We start from the raw sequence: 20,643 nt of genomic DNA on the forward strand, positions 1-20,643 counted from the left end.
TACAACTTAAGAAGGGGGAAAAATCATTTTAACAACAGGTCGTATCGTAAAGACCTCACAAGACGACCACTCAAACGGTACGGTACTACTGCAATGAAATGATCAAATCCATACTTTTGTTTTTATCTTAAAAAAGGTTGTAGGCAACTTACAAGGATGGTTTCCACAGTCTGACCATCTTGTCCTTAGACGAAGTCGCCACCAGGTTACCAAGGGGGCAGAACTGCACACCTGTGACGACATCCTGATGGTTGACAAAGTGCAAGCACCTCCCCTTAGATGACAGGTTCCAGACCATCAGGCTGCGATCCATGGAGCCCGATGCTGACATAGAAAGCACAGAAACTTTAATTGTATTGTCAGTCTTAAAGTCAGCAAATCAATTTAGCTCTCAAAATTTAATCTTTGAGTTTAACCAATTATTTTTTTAAATGAGGGCTAGGTGATTAATCAATTTCATCACTCAGTCTAACATATCAGAATTTTATTTTCAACTTTTGTATTTAAAAGTGTGTTCCTGCAAACACACACTGCTTTCACTAACAATAAGGCTACAAACCTATTTCACTGTTCCCCATTCCACACACAAAAATGTCTTAATTCCTGCTCAGTTAAGTATATTTTATTTTCTGTATACAGCACTGTTATCAGAAAAGACACATAGTGCTCTAATACGAATACGAACATTCCACACAAGATTCATTAGTCAGGAAACAACCTCCTCAGAAGCACTATGAAGAGGGATGAGGAATCCTATATTTTCCTCACACATTACATCTCATGACATACTGGTGAAGAAATTAAAACCAATTTAAAACCTTTCTTCACTGTCATATGCAAAGACTAAAATGAAAGTAAAATTTCATTTTTCATTCGTTTTTCCTTCCAAACAATGTCTTGTCATCCTCACTCTTTAGAAACCTTTGACCGGAGGTCTGTGGACTACGTGAGGTCGATGTTCAATTGTACGTGTTGAAAATATTGGCTTCTGATTGTTTACATACACGTTTCAATTTAATGGACTTTTTTTCATCAATGTGAAATTCTTATTTTGACATTATTTGTGAATATTTTTTCATTAGGGTTCGGCATCGTTTGAAATTGAACGATTCCGGTTCCGATTTTGATTCCAATTTCGATTCCGAACAATTCGCGATTCCGAGGCAGGTAAAAAAAAAATGCATACTTTATATTAATGTCTTAACTTCTCGATGATTTTTTAAAATAATTTTTTTAACTGGTATATAAATATCAGTCTTTGAACTTCCACAAGAGTGTATTTTCACAAAGATGTTTGATTTTTCAAAAGCTCACGGAGAAAACATTTACAGTTACACATATTCTTTTGCCATACATGTATGTTAGCTGTGAGATACAACGAACCATTAGTATAAATTCTTCTATTGATTATAATTTAATGATCTTTTAATACAGTTGACTTCGACGGCGGCAGCAACACGCTACTGCCGTTTCCTAACGCCGCCGGGTCTATCATTTCGCATGTAGTTCTATACAGTGGGGCAAATAAGTATTAAGTCACCAATTGTGCAAGTTAGCCAACTTGAAAAGATTAGAGAGGCCTGTAATTGTCAACATGGGTAAACCTCAACCATGAGAGACAGAATGTGGGAGAAAAAAAACCCCAGAAAATCACATTGTTTGATTTTTAAAGAATTTATTTCCAAATTAGAGTGGAAAATACGTATTTGGTCACCTACAAACAAGCAAGATTTCTGGCTGTCAAAGAAGTCTAACTTCTTCTAATGAGGTCTAACGAGGCTACAATCGTTACCTGTATTAATTGCACCTGTTTTAACTCATTATCGGTATAAAAGACACCTGTCCACAAACACAGTCAGTCACACTCCAAACTCCACACAGAGCTGTCGAAGGACACCAAAGACAAAACTGGGAAGACTGAATCTGCAATAGGTAAAACGCTTGGTGTAAAGAAATCAACTGTAGGAGCAATTATTAGAAAATGGAAGACATACAAGACCACGGATAATCTCCCTCGATCTGGGGCTCCATGCAAGATCTCACCCCGCGGCGTCAAAATGATAACAAGAACGGTGAGCAAAAATCCCAGAACCACACGGGGGGAACCTAGTGAATGACCTACAGAGAGCAGGGATCACAGTAACAAAGGCTACTATCAGTAACACAATGCGCTGCCAGAGACTCAAATCCTGCACTGCCAGACGTGTCCCCCTGCTGAAGCCAGTACACATCCAGGCCCGTCAGCGGTTCGCTAGAGAGGATTTGGATGATCCAGAAGAGTACCTGGAGAATGTGTTATGGTCAGATGAAACCAAAATAGAACTTTTTGGTAGAAACACAGGTTCTCGTTTTTGGAGGAGAAAGAATACTGAATTGCATCTGAAGAACACCATACCCACTGTGAAGCATGGGGGTGGAAACACCATGCTTTGGGGCTGTTTTTCTGCAAAGGGACCAGGACGACTGATCTGTGTAAAGGAAAGACTGAATGAGGCCATGTATCGAGAAATTTTAAGTGAAAATCTTTCCAACAGCAAGGGCAATGAAGATGAGACGTGGCTGGGTCTTTCAGCATGACAATGATCCCAAACACACAGCCAGGGCAACAAAGGAGTGGCTTCGTAAGAAGCATTTCAAGGTCCTGGAGTGGCCTAGCCCAGGGGTTCCCAACCTATTCCACTAAGGCACACTGTGGGTGCAGGATTTCATTCTTACCAAACAAGATGACAACACTTTTTCCCCAATCTGGTGTTTTACAAGTGCAATCAGTTGATTGCAGTCAGGTGTGGCTTGTTTTAGCAGAAGCCTCATTGGTTCAACTGTCTCTGCTGGATCGGCTGGAACAAAAACCAGGACCCACAGTGTGCCTTGAGGACTGGGTTGAAAACCCCTGGCCTAGCCAGTCTCCAGATCTCAACCCCATTGTAAATCTGTGGAGGGAGTTGAAAGTCCGTGTTGCCCAACGATAGCCCCAAAACGTCACTGCTCTAGAGGAGATCTGCATGGAGGAATAGGCCAAAATACCAGCAACATTGTGTGAAAAGCTTGTGAAGAGTTACAGAAAATGTTTGGTCTCCGTTATTGCCAACAAAGGATACATAACAAAGTATTGAGATGAATGTGATTTTCTGTTTTCTTTTTCCACATTCTGTCTCTCATGGTTGAGGTTTACCCATGTTGACAATTACATGCCTCTCTAAAATTTTCGAGTGGGAGAACTTTGACAATTAGTGGTTGACTAAATACTTATTTGCCCCACTGTATGTGATATCTACCGTGGCCCGATGGAATATCCATCCATCCACCATCTACTACTGCTTAATCCGGGGTCGGGTCGCAGGGACAGCAGAAGACAGACGTAATTTGTTGTTTTACTTACCTGGTTCTGACTGCCCAGTGTGACAAATATGCGGCACCCGCCTATGCACTTGGCACTTGTATTCCATGAAGCCGGAGGTGTTTAATTATATTGGTCGTGCAGCCAGCTTTGCATGATATAGTTTTGATGCAAATGTTGCACTGAGCTGACTTTTTTTTGTAAAGTTAAGCCAAACTTTTGAGTGAAAACACACTGTGATCATGGTTGTAATCAAGTTGCAATGCACAAACACACTTCTTGTGGCTTCTTCTTCATGGTTTTCAGCAGCATTTTTTTTTTCGCTCGACAGTTAGGGCATCAAAACATGGAATCGAAATTTAAACATTCGAACGGTTCTAGGAGCGTCGGAATGTTCGAACTGGATCCCAGCGATGATCGATGCCCGACCCCATTTTTCATATTCCTTTCTTTTAAGCTGATGAAGATTAAAGACAGTTTTAACGAGGGGTGTGACAAAATATCAAATTGGTGATATATCGTGATACTTTGTATCGCAAAGTTTTATCGATATGCTCCTGCCAAGAATCGAGATATCGTTTTAAAAAGGTGTCACTGTTTAAAAAAAAAAAAAAAAGGAACCAACAAGTTGCTAACTTGCCACCAAAATCTTCCACCATAACTGCATTGGTGGTGCTCGGCGCCCAATCCATTTAGACTGGGAACGTTTGTTCATTCGAAACCAGAGCATTTACAGTTATTCTGTCCGATTTTCAGGGCATTTACAGGTCACTTGCTGTTCATTTTAAGGCATTTACAGGTCATTTCTTGTTGAGTTTGAGTCACTGCCTATTCATTCATGTGACTCCCAGGTCACTTCCTGTTCTGTAACTCAAAATAAACAAAAAGTGACCTATAAAATACCCCAAAATCAACAGGAAGTAACTGAAAATCAACAGGTAAATGACCTTAAATGGTCCAAAATTACCTCATTGCCTGGCATTGGCCACTGACGGCCATAGACGTTCAATCCGTTTGAAGTGGGAGGGATGGCAACGAATGAACGAATTTTCATTCGCTGCCACCCTCCCAGTTCAAATGGATTGGACGTCTACTAGTTATAAACTCATTCCAATTCACAGCAGAAGCTTGTTTTGCTGTTCATTAGTGGTTTGTAGAATATCCTCGAATGACTTCCTGACCAATGTTTCGATAATCGTTGTATCGCTTTATCGTCAGATCATCGTTATCGTGAGCTTTGTATTGCAAATCGTATCGTATCGTATCGTGAGGTACCAAGAGGTTCCCACTCCTAGTTTCAACAGTGTGCTGAAATAACCGTTTGTATTTATTGTCATTGTAATATGCTTGTTGTTCAAATCCTGAGCAACATTTCCGTTTTAAGACCAGGATCAGCCTTCTGACCAATAGATAGAACAAAACAATTGGTAAATCTGGTTGCTTACCCAGCATTTTAGAGTTCGGACTGAAATGCACGCAAGTGACGGCATCTTTGTGTCCTCTAAACAGTCTCTCCATGCTGGGGTCATCCTGTAGTGATGTCAGAGACGCATTTTAATATAATTTGACCTATGTCGTTCTTTAAACATTGTTGAATAAAAAGTTTCAAAATGTTGAGACTACATTGCGGCAGCCTGTTCCACTTAGCCAATTACCCTTAGCAGAAAAATTGATTACTAATTTTCCATTAAATCAAAAGTCTGCTTCATCCTTAGCCGTATTTTTACCTTAAAATACAACTTTTACTCACCATTGTGGTTGTTTTTTGAGTGACTCGATGCTAAAGTTGTTCGAGTAGAACGTTTCCTCCATGACACTCAAACATACCGCTCTCCAGAAAGCTTCCAGACGTGAGCAGTCAACCGCGGATACGGCGATGACAAACTTCACAAGCTCCAGTCGACTATGCACTAACCATACAATGTTTTCATTTGTGCATTTTCACAACGCCTTTTGCATGCTGCGGTTTACTAAAAAATAAACCCGGTGCAGCAAGAGTGAATAGTGGCAATATCAGCTACGTTCTAGGGGGAAAAAATGATAAAAACGATTTAGTCTCGTATAATGACAAGTATACTGGTAAATGATATATGTTGAATGAATGACGACACGAGTTATTTCAAGTTAAAAACGAGCGAAATTGATGTATTCCACTCGTCATCTGCACATGACGTATAGCGTTCTTCCGGGTATTTTGTAAGAGACGACGTACAGAGTCGTTGGTAACCAGGGTTGCCAGATCTAAAAGACGGCTCCAGCCCAACCAGCCCATAAAAACAGCCCAGTTCAGTTAAAAAAACATAAAGAGCCGAAATTAAACCTCCAATGGAAGATAAAATGCTTCACTAATACCTTATATAGCTCTATGTATATTGTCATATTCTAACCAGAAAAAAATATGTCAACAGTGGGGAACACATTACGATGGAATCCTTGTTTTTTCACATAATGGGAGCTGTAGAGCATAGAAAATATTAAAAACGATTGTAATATTTTCATTTAAATAAATGCAACGATTGATAGTTACCTATATATTTTAATCATAATTCAGTGTCAAAAATACATGTTTGTCAACAGAAATCACAGTGGAAGTACAACTTTGACAATACGTTCTAGAGCTGATTCCAAATTGCAAAGTATGTCTGTTGCGATTGTTGCAATAAGCAGAAGCAAATCCACCTGTCGTTAGAAAACGATTAAAAAAAACACCAGAATATGCTGCAAAAATAAATGAATAAACAGCATCTAACACATAATCATTCATCAAAAAAAGCATTTTGTTAAATGTGTACCTCAAATCAGAAATTAATTGTGAGACACTAAAATGCCAGTGCTGCTGCAAGCAGGCAACATAGCTGAATTTCAAGGTGTAAACATAGAACTTTAACTGTTAAAACTGATTAAAATGCTTCCTCCTTATCATCTCGTACAATGCCTGTCTCCCGCCCGCACTGCCCAATCTGGCAACAGGAGAGGCTCACTGGCCAAAAGGTGTTTTTAGAGGAACTTTGAAATGTTTACATAAGCGCGAGACCCCACTGTCCTTGCTAAACTCACAACATTTGAAAAGCTGCAATTACTGAATAAGTATTCATAAAATCTGCCATTTTCGTATGCACGTATCTAATATTCTATAATGCCTAAACAAACAGACATATTGCATATGATTTAATTTTGCATCCATACTTTTTCGGTATTACTTTTTTTTTTTTTTTTTTTTTTAAATTTAAAATGCCCAGTTGTGCATTCGCCACACTTAAATCGCGTGTAAATCAGTAGCTTATTCATTGGAGACCTACGAAAGATGGCGACCGTCTAGCACATCCATTTCATTCGGCAGCTCAAGACCGTTAGGCTTCTAGTATCCATTATCTATGGTAACAGCCCGCTTCAAACATCTCGCTTCAAACGAGAATCAGTCATTATTTATGGTCGTGAACTTTGAACTGTGACGTCACACTGTAAGATGGCGTCTGTAGGAAAAATTGACACAGAAAATAAACAGGTAATTAAGTGGTATTTCTCAAAAGATGTTTACAAATATATTGGAAACCGAACGTCGTATTGTGATATGCGTAATGTGCCACTCCGTATCACAATACACCGAAGTTTCGGTAATACTGCGCAGCTTTACTGTACATTACTGTCCAAGTTACACAAGCATATTTAGCGTCTATTTTTCCTTATACAAACTAGGTGCGTATGTGCATTTTTACATGCACTGAACGAGTAACGCGCGTATAGGGAAATTCTCCATTATTTGACTCGTTTTTTATTTTTTTAATTGGTCATGGATGGCTGTTAGTTTGAAGTTTCCGATACAAAAGAACACACCCTCTCTTCAAATCGTACTATAAAAATGTATAAGTTATGAAAACATGATATACACTTTTCGTCTTTTTTTAGTCTTAATTTGAGCGTTCTAGGACAATTTGCCCCCCTCATCACCGAGGGTGCAGTTAAGACATTTAATGTGGAGAAGACACATATAACAGCCTGAAGTTATACTTTGCTAGTCGGTGTCTTTTGGTGTAGATCAAGCTCATATAATGCTTTGAGTAATAAGCTCTTTCCCGAACGTTCGATGCCTGGTGAAGCTTCATTTTAACACTACTAGAAGATTTTTTTTTTTTAAATCCACCTCTAGTAGATTAAATTTGTGACAAAATTTAAGTGACTCTGAACTCTTGTCACGTGACGTTTCAATGGCGGAAACGGGGCATTGATGTAATGTTTGTGATGACGTAAAGGCCTCCGTTGCCACGCCACGGACAGTTGCATGAAAATGTTCCCTTAAAAACGCGTTTCCTCGTCATGTCGCCGAAGTCCGCCATATAGTTTCCATGCCTTTTTGACATGTTGAGTGAAAGGCTGAAAGCAGACAATCGATTAGTTGGGTCTGCGCAATGCGATGCAAGAGAAATACATCAAATAAAGGGATCTCGTTTGAGTTAAAATAGTTGGCTTGGAAGCCAACCTCGCTGTTAATTGCGACCTTTTTTCTGTATTTGAACATTTGGCCGACATAAGCCTGAAAACGACGTGGTTGGTGTCGTGGTTTGGTTGAAAGATGTCGCTGTACAGGGGCATTGGCGGTGATCAGGTAATTTCTGTTTTAATGATCTTGTTTTCGGTATTTGTCTGATATTAGTGTGGTATTTATGGTGGCCGTATTGACCTAGCAACACAAGATTCGAGCTTAAGCGGAGCATGGCGAACTAGCAGGTTAGCTGTAGCTTGGAATTTTGTTGCCATGGCAACCCCACAGGGCTCGCAAACTATGCTGCAAGTGCATTTAAATGTCAACGCACAATTTTTATATTATTCCTAATCTATAAACTTGTCTTGACTGTCCTCGTGTCACAGTACATGAGAAAGCGGATACCAAAGAATGCCAAGTATCAGCACATCAAAACAAAGCTTGACACTGGTAGGCTCTAAATACTAATATTTATGACATATCATTAAAAATCTTTTAGCATGTGCCACGTTTGTGTGGTGTGTTTTGAAAACAGGGGTTAGCTTCACCAAGTATATGGAGCGCCTTGAGGAGATTAAGCAGCGTGAGTAAGGCAGTATCATTTGTCAGCATGTACTTGTTTGATACATAAATAGACAAATAATCCATCATAATAAGAGTGTCTTTTTTTTTCTTTTTTTTTTACAGACTACAAGTTCAACAAAGGAGAAATCTTCAAACGCTTTAAAGTGACAACATTTGCAGAGTTGGTAAGATTTTTTTACATTAATGCCTACCCTACTTCAAGTGTTAAAAGATACATGTCTCTTAGGTTTGCGCGCTGCCATTTTTTGTTATTTAAGCCTGGTGTTAAAAAAATATATATGATTTTTGTCGGGCTTCTGCAGATTGTGTTGATGGGCTGATCATTTGATTCAGGTGTTTAAGAGGAGGCAGGCATGGAAAACAAGCTGGATAGGCGCCCTCGAGGAATAGCCTTGTTGTCCCCTGGTTTAACCAGTGTTAATATTGAACAATGTTCTCCAATGCAGGTTCTTCAAGTCGCGTCAGTATCAGACCTCAATGAATGTGTCAGTGGTGATTCGTGCCACAATCTTCATGGTAAATAAAATGACCAAACAAATACAGTTGAATAACCATTGTTCCAATGATTAAATGCTAAATGACTCAAACAGAGGGCGGCAGCGGTGATAACAACATGATTGTGGCTAAAGCTGAGCCGGAGGCGGCACACACCAATGGCGCGCGTGAGACCAAGGATATGGCACAGGATCAGCAGCATAGCCAGACCATGAGATCCACTTTGCTAAGGTGACAGCCTTCTCATGCAGAGCATCAGTCAAATATCTATAGCATAAGATTTATGCTTCGGACCTTCCTATCACTACTGTGTTAATATTGATTTTCATGAGATATCCAAAAAAAGTTTTGCTTGATTTCCAAACATCTTATTTTTGAAAGTGGCATTGTTAGACCACTTTTGAGGCACATCTTTCCAGAAGTGTTAGAATATGATTGATATTATGGTACAACTTTTTTAAAGAAAAAAAAAAATTAAATAACCAAAACGTTTGGGAATTTTACTGCAGTGTCATCAATGGAGTCGGCGAGTTGAACGTGAATGGTGACCAAGCAAAGGCAGCTGATACACATGTGGGCACAGACACTGAAAAGCTCTACAAAGATTGTCCCTACTTGTTGCTGGACGTCCGTGAGCGTGAGCTGTACGACCAGTGTCACATTATCACGGGTACATTCTCCTTCCTCTTCCTCTGTCTCATTATAATATTAATGGATTTTTTTAAAAGGCAAAGGCACCTTTTACAGCACATAAGTCCACAATACAATCAAACAATACAAGGTTGCAAATATTTGAAAATATGACCAAAAAAATAAGAAACGCTTATTTGGAAAATACCAAATTTTGAAGAGGTATGTTTAACCTTAAAATAATTTGTTACTAATAAGGTCAAGGAAAAATGTCTGCCTATATTTTTTGCAGGGGTCATGATTGGACATTGACTGATGTTGCCTCAATTGCTCGCACCACTCTATGTAGAAAATAGTTGGCTGGATGATAGCAAGCCAGAAGTAAAACGTCTGTTGTAGACAACAAATGTCTAAAGTTTTGGGATCATTTTACACAAAACAAATGAAGGAAACATGCCATGTAAGACCATAACAGCACTTCTACAACCGCCAACACAAGGTAAAGTAAGTACATATAGGCTATTATCATAAGTTAGACAACATTGTGATGCCCTACAATGGGTCAAGGACTATCACACCTGTCGTGCACTTTCCATACCGTTATTGAACTCATGGTAAGAAACACTTAATGAACACTAGGGATCGAAAAACCGAGGCTTTCCGAAACAATGAACCACTTTTGAGACAATTGCCCTAAATTGAAACACTGTTTCGAGGCGTTTGACACACTGTAAGTGCTCCATCTACTGCATGTTTCTTTTTCAAACTTAACTCCTCCAACTGCTTCAGCATTACATATCTTCAATAGAATTAAGTGGATGTCGTCTATTTCAACCGTGGGATTGTGTCGTTGTTAAGTGCGATTTACACAATTAAGGTTGACCTTTTTAAGCCTGTGTCATTGCTTCGTCTGTGAAGATATGTTCAAAGTAGTATTTGTAATACACGACAGTGCTAGTCTCGTTCAAAGTAGTATTTGTAATACACGACAGTGCTAGTCTCGATGGCAATGCAAGGCAAATTTATTTACAGTGCCTTGCAAAAGTATTCGCCCCCTTGAACCTTGCAACCTTTTGCCACATTTCAGGCTTCAAACATAAAGATATAAAATTTTAATTTTTTGTCAAGAATCAACAACAAGTGGGACACAATCGTGAAGTGGAACAAAATTTATTGGATAATTTAAACTTTTTTAACAAATAAAAAACTGAAAAGTGGGGCGTGCAATATTATTCGGCCCCCTTGCGTTAATACTTTGTAGCGCCACCTTTTGCTCCAATTACAGCTGCAAGTCGCTTGGGGTATGTTTCTATCAGTTTTGCACATCGAGAGACTGACATTCTTGCCCATTCTTCCTTGCAAAACAGCTCGAGCTCAGTGAGGTTGGATGGAGAGTGTTTGTGAACAGCAGTCTTCAGCTCTTTCCACAGATTCTCGATTGGATTCAGGTCTGGACTTTGACTTGGCCATTCTAACACCTGGATACGTTTATTTTTGAACCATTCCATTGTAGATTTGGCTTTATGTTTTGGATCATTGTCCTGTTGGAAGATAAATCTCCGTCCCAGTCTCAGGTCTTGTGCAGATACCAACAGGTTTTCTTCCAGAATGTTCCTGTATTTGGCTGCATCCATCTTCCCGTCAATTTTAACCATCTTCCCTGTCCCTGCTGAAGAAAAGCAGGCCCAAACCATGATGCTGCCACCACCATGTTTGACAGTGGGGATGGTGTGTTCAGGGTGATGAGCTGTGTTGCTTTTACGCCAAACATATCATTTTGCATTGTGGCCAAAAAGTTCAATTTTGGTTTCATCTGACCAGAGCACCTTCTTCCACATGTTTGGTGTGTCTCCCAGGTGGCTTGTGGCAAACTTTAAACGAGACTTTTTATGGATGTCTTTGCGAAATGGCTTTCTTCTTGCTACTCTTCCATAAAGGCCAGATTTGTGCAGTGTACGACTGATTGTTGTCCTATGGACAGACTCTCCCACCTCAGCTGTAGATCTCTGCAGTTCATCCAGAGTGATCATGGGCCTCTTGGCTGCATCTCTGATCAGTTTTCTCCTTGTTTGAGAAGAAAGTTTGGAAGGACGGCCGGGTCTTGGTAGATTTGCAGTGGTCTGATGCTCCTTCCATTTCAATATGATGGCTTGCACAGTGCTCCTTGAGATGTTTAAAGCTTGGGAAATCTTTTTGTATCCAAATCCGGCTTTAAACTTCTCCACAACAGTATCTCGGACCTGCCTGGTGTGTTCCTTGGTTTTCATAATGCTCTCTGCACTTTAAACAGAACCCTGAGACTATCACAGAGCAGGTGCATTTATACGAAGACTTGATTACACACAGGTGGATTCTATTTATCATCATCGGTCATTTAGGACAACATTGGATCATTCAGAGATCCTCACTGAACTTCTGGAGTGAGTTTGCTGCACTGAAAGTAAAGGGGCCGAATAATATTGCACGCCCCACTTTTCAGTTTTTTATTTGTTAAAAAAGTTTAAATTATCCAATAAATGTTGTTCCACTTCACGATTGTGTCCCACTTGTTGTTGATTCTTGACAAAAAAATTAAATTTCATATCTTTATGTTTGAAGCCTGAAATGTGGCGAAAGGTTGCAAGATTCAAGGGGGCCGAATACTTTTGCAAGGCACTGTATATAGCACAATTCAACACAAGGCAATTCAAAGGGCTTTACATAACATGAAGATCATAAAAATCACATTAAATCAGTAGAACATAAAAACTAAGACAATCGAAACAGGAAATAAAATTATACATAAAAATCGCATTTAATCACACTTAGTGTTTGTTGCCAAAAAGCTCAATCTTTGTCTCACACGAAAATACACACTGTCCCAGGCTTCAGCTGGGACCATGTGCTTTGGTCAGATGAGACCAAGATTGAGCTTTTTGGCAACAAACACTCTAAGTGGGTCTGGCGTGCCACGAAAGATGCGCATGCTGAAAAGCACCTCATACCCACTGTGAAGTATGGGGGTGGGTCAGTGATGCTGTGGGGCTGTTTCGCTTCCAAAGGCCCTGGGAACCTTGTTAGGGTGCATGGCATCATGAATGCTTTGAAATACCAGGACATATTAAATCAAAATCTGTTGCCATCTGCCCGAAAGCTGAAGATGGGTCATCACTGGGTCTTTCAGCAAGACAGTGACCCTAAACATATGGCCAAATCTACACAAAAATGGTTCACCAGACACAAAATCAAGCTCCTCCCATGGCCATCTCAGTCCCCAGACCTTGTTTTGTTGGCAAAAGGGGGTTGTACAAAGTATTAACACCAGGGGTGCTAATAATTGTGACACACATTATTTGATGTGAAATAATTATTTCTTTATGTGGGATTTTCTCCCCACTGAATGAATGCACTTGTATTGAAGGTTGGATATTTCTCTTTTTTTTCCATTAAGGTCCCATATTATTTGAATTTTTAAAAAATTATTAGAAGCTAAAAAAACACATCTTTTTCAGGGGTGCCAGTAATTATGGAGGGCACTGTATTTATAATCTGAAGTACGTCTGGGGCTATGCAATGAAAAACAGTTTTGAAAAAGTTTGGAGAAAGGATGTCAAGGCAGCATGTTGTGGGCTTTAATTTTGACACAATTTCTGGTAAAGTGGCATAGTCCAAGAGTCTAAACTGTCTAAGAATGACACGTGGGACATTTTCGGAGGCGTTTAGTGTAACAATTGTTAATCTGGAGTTGCACACGGTCTAATCTTTAGTACTTTGTGTGTAAAGAATACTGCAAAATCATTACAGGACACCCCAGATGCCAATTCCTGAGGTATTGATGCTTGTGGGTTTGTCAGTTTGTCAACCACAGAAAATAGTGTGCGAGTATTGTTGGTGTTTCTACTAATGATCTCTGAAAAATATGACTGTCTACTGTCTAGCATTTTTCAGTTCCTGCTTGTATTTGTGAACACTCTCTTTGTAGATATCATAAAAAGCCAGGAGTTTGTTTTCTCGCCATCTGCGTTCTGCTCGTCTGCAATTGCTTTTGTTTTAAAGCTAGTGGCATTTCTCCAGGGTGACCTCTTCTTTCTAAGACAAAGTTTTTGTCTTAATTGGGGCAATAGTGCCAATTACAGTCATCACGCTGGAACTAAAACTATTTACAAGTTCTTCCACTGGAGCTGTTGTAGGGGTTAATGGTGATAAATAGGCCTGTGTGAATAACGCACAAGTGTTATTATTTATGTAGCACTAATGGTCAGAATCCCTAGAGCATTCAACACACAGATAATATAATCAATAAACAGCTAGACAACTCCACACTTATCTTAGAGAGGGAAGTATGTAGATAGTTTAACATTACAGGGTGACCCAAAAAAAAGTTTACACTGCCATAATACAACTTCAATGCCATGTTTATTCATCTTAGAATTAGAATTGAATCACAAATTATACATTATTGTAAAGAACATGTACAGTACACTCTATTTTTCAATGTGTCCTCCCTTAAGTGTCACAACAGCCTCCAGGCACCTGCGGAACGCTGCTTTCTGTAGGATGCTGTCATCTTTTCCCAAGATCTAACAATGGACCTCTCCAAGGCTGCCACAGAAGTTTGTGGCTTCTTGCAGGCACTGTCCTCCACAGTTGCCCATATGCTATAATTCAGGGGATTGAGATCTGGACTCTGGGGTGGCCACATATCACCTTGTCAATCAACTTTTTGGTCCGCACAGATCTTCACTTCCAGACCCAGGTTTTCGTGAGGCTGTTCCAGTATCTTTCAGCTTCGTTTTAACTTTGTAGACTGCACATCTGGATATTCTCAGATTTGCTGCAATCTCAGTAGGTGTCAGACCGGCACACAGCAATTCAGGTACAGCTAAAGTTTTCTTCATTTTCAGCAGAAGCACAGGAATTGTAGAGACGAGAGATTACCAGCTGCATTAAGTGACCTTAATGCAGGGGTTTTCAACCCAGTCCTCAAGGCACACTGTGGGTCCTGGTTTTTGTTCCAGCCGATCCAGCAGAGACAGTTGAACCAATGAGGCTTCTGCTAAAACAAGCCACACCTGACTGCAATCAACTGATTGCACTTGTAAAACACCAGATTGGGGAAAAAGTGTTGTCATCTTGTTTGGTAAGAATGAAATCCTGCACCCACAGTGTGCCTTAGTGGAATAGGTTGGGAACCCCTGCCTTAATGTATCACTTAAGCATGACAACGTATTTAGATATGTTTCAATGGCTTTTAAACAAGCAGTCAACTGAGTGTAAACTTTTTTTTGGGTCACCCTGTATTTATATAAATTTTAAAATGAGGAAAGAACGGCAACATTAGAAACTTGCATTCTTATGTGATGTTTATCTTCCGTCCTTCCAGCTCACAGTTTTCCGATCACCATGTTGTCTCGAACTATGAATCCTTATACCAAGGAAGTGTTGGAATATGTATCCTTTTTTTTCAAGATATAAAATTTCTTGACACCCCAGTCCCATTAAGTAATGAAAACGGAAGCAGATGTGTGGTTTGCTCTTTAACGGTGCATGAATAAAGAAAAACGCAGAGGGTAAGATCATCATTGTGTACGATGAGGATGAGCGCATCGCTACTCAGGTAGCGACGAGTATGTGCCAGCGAGGCTTTGAGAACCTCTTCATGCTCAGTGGAGGTAAGGTGGTGACAACAGCCCCTTCTTGCCATAGCAGGATCACCACCATCATCAGGTTACCTTTCGCTCTTTCAGGTCTCAAAGTGATTGCTCAGAAATTCCCAGAGGGCATGACAACAGGTCCCCTACCTGCATCCTGCCTGCCGCCCACAGTGCCGTCCAAGTGGAGGAAGTGCGTGCCGCCTCCACCGCCCTTGGAACAGATGGCAGGTCAAAGATGGAGGTTTACAGCAGACGAGCTCGCTAGGATCGAGGGCCAGCTGGAGAACATCTCTATGACGGGCAGTAGTAAGGAACATTCGACAAATGCCATAACATTTCATGATACAACAATAACGGGGTCATATTGGAAAAATTGTGAACATTCATACGTCAAAATAAGTATCATCTATTAAGGTTCAGTTCTTTACAAATAAGAGACATTATGATTTACGGGTGTTGTGGACAGGCCAGCCAGGCAGTCCGTTGGGGCCTTGACCAATAAAGGGGTCCCCAAGGGCTGCCAAAATGTAGTCCACAGAAACAAAAACAATTGGCCATTTGAAATGACACCGCAGCAGAAAACCCCCCTTTGTGGGCTCTGCCATAGCCACCTGCACTAGACGCTGTTATTAAACAACTTGTATTTTGTGAAAAGTGAACATGGGTTTGTACGGTAATTTTATTTTATTTCATTTATACTATTCAGTGTTTTCAAATGTTGTCAACTAACTTTATTTTCTTTTGACGTGCCCTTATGCATTGTATACTAGTCCTTCTCAAAAAATTAGCATATTGTGATAAAGTTCATTACTTTCTGTAATGTACTAATAAACATTAGACTTTTACAGTGCCTTGCAAAAGTATTCGGCCCCCTTGAATCTTGCAACCTTTCGCCACATTTCAGGCTTCAAACATAAAGATATGAAATTTAATTTTTTTGTCAAGAATCAACAACACGTGGGACACAATCGTGAAGTGGAATAACATTTATTGGATAATTTAAACTTTTTTAACAAATAAAAAACTGAAAAGTGGGGCGTGCAATATTATTCGGCCCCTTTACTTTCAGTGCAGCAAACTCACTCCAGAAGTTCAGTGAGGATCTCTGAATGATCCAATGTTGTCCTAAATGTCCGATGATGATAAATAGAATCCACCTGTGTGTAATCAAATCTCCGTATAAATGCACCTGCTCTGTGATAGTCTCAGGGTTCTGTTTAAAGTGCAGAGAGCATAATGAAAACCAAGGAACACACCAGGCAGATCCGAGATACTGTTGTGGAGAAGTTTAAAGCCAGATTTGGATACAAAAAGATTTCCCAAGCTTTAAACATCTCAAGGAGCACTGTGCAAGCCATCATATTGAAATGGAAGGAGCATCAGACCACTGCAAATCTACCAAGACCCGGCCGTCCTTCCAAACTTTCTTCTCAAACAAGGAGAAAACTGATCAGAGATGCAGCCAAGAGGCCCATGATCACTCTGGATGAACTGCAGAGATCTACAGCTGAGGTGGGAGAGTCTGTCCATAGGACAACAATCAGTCATGCACTGCACAAATCTTGCCTTTATGGAAGAGTGGCAAGAAGAAAGCCATTTCTCAAAGATATCCATAAAAAGTCTCGTTTAAAGTTTGCCACAAGCCACCTGGGAGACACACCAAACATGTGGAAGAAGGTGCTCTGGTCAGATGAAACCAGAATTGAACTTTTTGGCCACAATGCAAAACGATATGTTTGGCGTAAAAGCAACACAGCTCATCACCCTGAACACACCATCCCCACTGTCAAACATGGTGGTGGCAGCATCATGGTTTGGGCCTGCTTTTCTTCAGCAGGGACAGGGAAGATGGTTAAAATTGACGGGAAGATGGATGCAGGCAAATACAGGAACATTCAGGAAGAAAACCTATTGGTATCTGCACAAGACCTGAGACTGGGACGGAGATTTATCTTCCAACAGGACAATGATCCAAAACATAAAGCCAAATCTACAATGGAATGGTTCAAAAATAAACGTATCCAGGTGTTAGAATGGCCAAGTCAAAGTCCAGACCTGAATCCAATCGAGAATCTGTGGAAAGAGCTGAAGACTGCTGTTCACAAACACTCTGCATCCAACCTCACTGAGCTCGAGCTGTTTTGCAAGGAAGAATGGGCAAGAATGTCAGTCTCTCGATGTGCAAAACTGATAGAAACATACCCCAAGCAACTTGCAGCTGTAATTGGAGCAAAAGGTGGCGCTACAAAGTATTAACGCAAGGGGGCTGAATAATATTGCACGCCCCACTTTTCAGTTTTTTATTTGTTAAAAAAGTTTAAATTATCGAATAAATTTTGTTCCACTTCACGATTGTGTCCCACTTGTTGTTGATTCTTGACAAAAAATTAAAATTTTATATCTTTATGTTTGAAGCCTGAAATGTGGCGAAAGGTTGCAAGGTTCAAGGGGGCCGAATACTTTTGCAAGGCACTGTATATATTTTAGATTCATTACACACAACTGAAGTACAGGTAGTTCAAGCTAAAAAGTCAAGAAAAAACAAAAATCCCTATCTCCAAAAATTAGCATATTTCATCTGACCAATACAAAATAGTGTTTTTTGATGCAAAAAAAGTCAACCTTCAATTAATTATATCACCTATGCACTCAATACTTGGTCGGGAATCCTTTTGCAGAAATGACGGCTTCACTGCGGCGTGGCATGGAGGCAATCAGCCTGTGGCACTGCTGAGGTGTTATGGAGGCCCAGGATGCTTCGATAGCGGCCTTAAGCTCATCCACAGTGTTGGGTCGGGTGGCTTTCAACTTCCTCTTCACAATATCCCACAGATTCTCTACGGGGTTCTGGTCAGGAGAGTTGGCAGGCCAATTGAGCACAGTAATGCCATGGTCAGTAAACCATTTACCAGTGGTTTTGTCACTGTGAGCAGGTGCCAGGTTGTGCTGAAAAATGAAATCTTCATCTCCGTAAAGCTTTTCAGCAGATGGAAGCATGAAGTTCTCCAAAATCTCCTGATAGCTAGCTGCACTGACCCCGCCCTTGATGAAACACAGTAGACCAACACCAGCAGCTGACATGGCACCCCAGACCATCACTGACTGTGGGTACTTGGCACTGGACTTCAGGCATTTTGGCATTTCCTTCTCCCCAGTCTTCCTCCAAACTCTGGCACCTTGATTTCCGAATGACATGCAAAATTTGCTTTCATCTGAAAAAAGTACTTTGGACCACTGAGCAACAGTCCAGTGCTGCTTCTCTGTAGCCCAGGTCAGGCGCTTCTGCCATTTCCAGCACACCCCTGTGCACGGTGGCTCTGGATGTTTCTACTCCAGACTCAGTCCACTGTTTCTGCAGGTCCCCCAAGGTCTGGAATCGGCCGTTCTCCACAATCTTTCTCAGGGTGCGGTCCCCTCTTCTGATTGTACAGAGTTTCCTGCCACACTTTTTCCTTCCCACAGACTTCCCACTGAGGTGCCTTGATACAGCACTCTGGGAACAGCCTGTTCCCTCAGAAATTTCTTTCTGTGTCTTAGCCTCTTGTTGAGGGTGTCAGTGATGGGCAGTCAGGTCGGCAGTCTTGCCCATGATTGCGGTTTTGAGTAATGAACCAGGCTGCGAGTTTTCAAAAGCCTCTGGAATCTTTCGCAGGGGTTTTGAGTTAATTCGTTGATTCAGATGATTAGGTTAGTAGCTTCTTTAGAGTACTTTTTCATGATATGCTAATTTTTTGAGATTGGGATTTTGGGATTTTTGGTTTTTCTTGACTTTTTTTGCCAATATCATCAATATTAAAACAATAAAAGGCTTGAACTACTTCAGTTGTGTGTAATGAATCTAAAATATATGAATGTCTAATGTTTATCAGTACATTACAAAAAATAATGAACTTTATCACAATATGCTAATTTTTTTAGAAGGACTAGTATATATTTATTAAGCATTTATGTGTGCAAAATCAGCATTTATGCAGCGTGCACAGGTGGGGTAGGGGCCCTAGGGATTTCTTGCTTGAAGCCCCAAGAGACCCTCACAATGCCACTGGGTATTAGTAACTCCAAATACCAAGAAATAAATCTCCCCGCAAAATAATTAGATTCTCTCACATTACAATGCAATTCAAACATCAAAATTGACATAAATATTAAAATGTGATTTGTTCCATTATGATCCAAAAAGATTTACTCCCATTGGGATACAGTATATTTTACCTTAATTGTCATAGCGTTCACTGTAATTTGATTTCTCCTTCATTACAATACAGTTTGATTCACTTTAAAATGTTTTTTCCCTAATTGTAAATACATTAGGGTAATAGACACCATTTTAATTGGAATTCACAATCAAATACAATGTGTTCCCTATTAACCTGATACGATTTATTGAAATTAAAATACACAGCATTTCAATTCATTGACTTTTTGAAAATGCAATCAGATTCCAGCGTTGCAAAATTTGTTTGCTTCTTTTCTTAAGGTCGTACATCCAGTCGCATGTCAACATGCAGCAGTGTATCCAAAGTGTCCAGTATTCGCAGCCGCCAGGCATCTTCAGCTTCCTCGAGGGATAGCGGACGGGTCCAGAGGCCTTGGAAGTGATATCACCATTAATAACACCAACTCCTGGTGCTCCGCTCCAGTAGTATTTCCTCTTCTAACATTTGTTTGCACATGAGTGTTTATTGCACTCCAATGAAGGATTTCTGGATCACGATGATTTTGTTTAATATATATAAATATAATGTGTAAAGCAAAAGACACATTTGAATGTTGCATTTTGTGAAACGCATAACAACATCTTATGGATCATTGCAAACCTCACTAAGAATGTGTGCGTGTTGCATTGCTTGTGTCACGCTACTAGGTCATGTGATCAGAAGTGACTTCCTTCAAGTGACCTTCAACTAAAATGTTTGTTGCAAGCATTCAGGGTGACATTGTTTGTTGTCTGAAACCCTTCAATGTAACTTAATCAGGCTAATGATATTTGCATTGTGAAAGTTGTCATGAACTGGTTGTACATCTAGTCTGTTTGCTCTTTCGTATAAATAGGACTATGGAAAGCCATTTCTATTTTATGGGATTAAGAGCCTTTTATTGTCATTGTTTCTGTCGACATGCAATTGATTGTAGTCATTACTTTGCATTATTTAATTCAATTTGTGGATTAACTTTGCTAATTGAATGCTTTGTTTTCAATAGTACTGTGATTTTACTTTTCTGTAGTTTTTTTTTTTTTTAATTCAATGTTTCGTCATTTCACCTGATAGTTAATTAAATTTTTTTTTTATTTAAAAAAAAACATTTTCCTGGAAATTGATTTGTATTTTAGTTCTTACAATAGCTTTGTTCTTGTTTTTTTTTCATCTTGACTGGGCTGTATTGTGAGATATAGTGACCATTATTAAATTTTATGGAATTCTGAATTTGGCATATTATTTATCTTGATCCTCATTTAATTTAGACAAGCTAAAGAAAAAGTT

At 39.9% G+C, this 20,643-nt stretch overlaps 2 protein-coding genes across 7 annotated transcripts in view; one reads left to right on the forward strand and one right to left on the reverse strand.

Moving 5' to 3' along the window:
• Positions 1–5,552, reverse strand: part of poc1b (POC1 centriolar protein B) — an 83,345-nt gene extending 77,793 nt beyond the window's left edge. The window contains exons 1-3 of the mRNA XM_057836250.1: positions 5,088–5,552; positions 4,783–4,867; positions 153–324 (exon numbers count right to left, since the gene is read on the reverse strand). Of these exons, the coding sequence (XP_057692233.1) occupies positions 153–324; positions 4,783–4,867; positions 5,088–5,090 (260 nt within the window). The 5' untranslated portion in view covers positions 5,091–5,552. The remainder of the gene's footprint in view (positions 1–152; positions 325–4,782; positions 4,868–5,087) is intronic.
• Positions 5,553–6,756: 1,204 nt separating this feature from the next.
• cep41 (centrosomal protein 41) lies at positions 6,757–20,606 on the forward strand. Of its 6 annotated transcripts, none has more exons than XM_057836257.1 (11): positions 6,757–6,842; positions 8,204–8,267; positions 8,353–8,400; positions 8,505–8,566; positions 8,849–8,918; positions 8,993–9,128; positions 9,407–9,567; positions 14,890–14,957; positions 15,064–15,178; positions 15,254–15,466; positions 19,638–20,604. In XM_057836257.1, the coding sequence occupies exons 1-11, from the start codon at positions 6,804–6,806 to the stop codon at positions 19,757–19,759; spliced, it is 1,098 nt and encodes a 365-aa protein (XP_057692240.1). In that variant the 5' UTR covers positions 6,757–6,803; the 3' UTR covers positions 19,760–20,604. The 6 variants fall into 6 exon arrangements, with proteins under 6 accessions (XP_057692240.1, XP_057692244.1, XP_057692242.1 ...); XM_057836261.1 differs by having other exon boundaries at positions 6,758–6,842; positions 8,353–8,404; positions 19,638–20,605; XM_057836259.1 differs by having other exon boundaries at positions 6,812–6,842; positions 8,317–8,400; positions 19,638–20,606.
• The last annotated feature ends 37 nt before the right edge of the window (positions 20,607–20,643 follow it).

This window comes from Corythoichthys intestinalis, chromosome 5 (assembly GCF_030265065.1).
Source record: "Corythoichthys intestinalis isolate RoL2023-P3 chromosome 5, ASM3026506v1, whole genome shotgun sequence".
Classification (NCBI taxonomy): Eukaryota; Metazoa; Chordata; class Actinopteri; order Syngnathiformes; family Syngnathidae; genus Corythoichthys; species Corythoichthys intestinalis.

What these genes read in the sequence shown, in the direction of transcription:
- cep41 (XM_057836255.1), top strand. Translation starts at nt 7,908, where the DNA reads ATGTCGCTGTACAGGGGCATTGGCGGTGATCAG. An exon ending in CAAAACAAAGCTTGACACTG is followed by an intron (nt 8,268 to 8,316) that starts GTAGGCTCTAAA and finishes AAAATCTTTTAG; the next exon opens with CATGTGCCACGTTTGTGTGG. An exon ending in CCTTGAGGAGATTAAGCAGC is followed by an intron (nt 8,401 to 8,504) that starts GTGAGTAAGGCA and finishes TTTTTTTTACAG; the next exon opens with ACTACAAGTTCAACAAAGGA.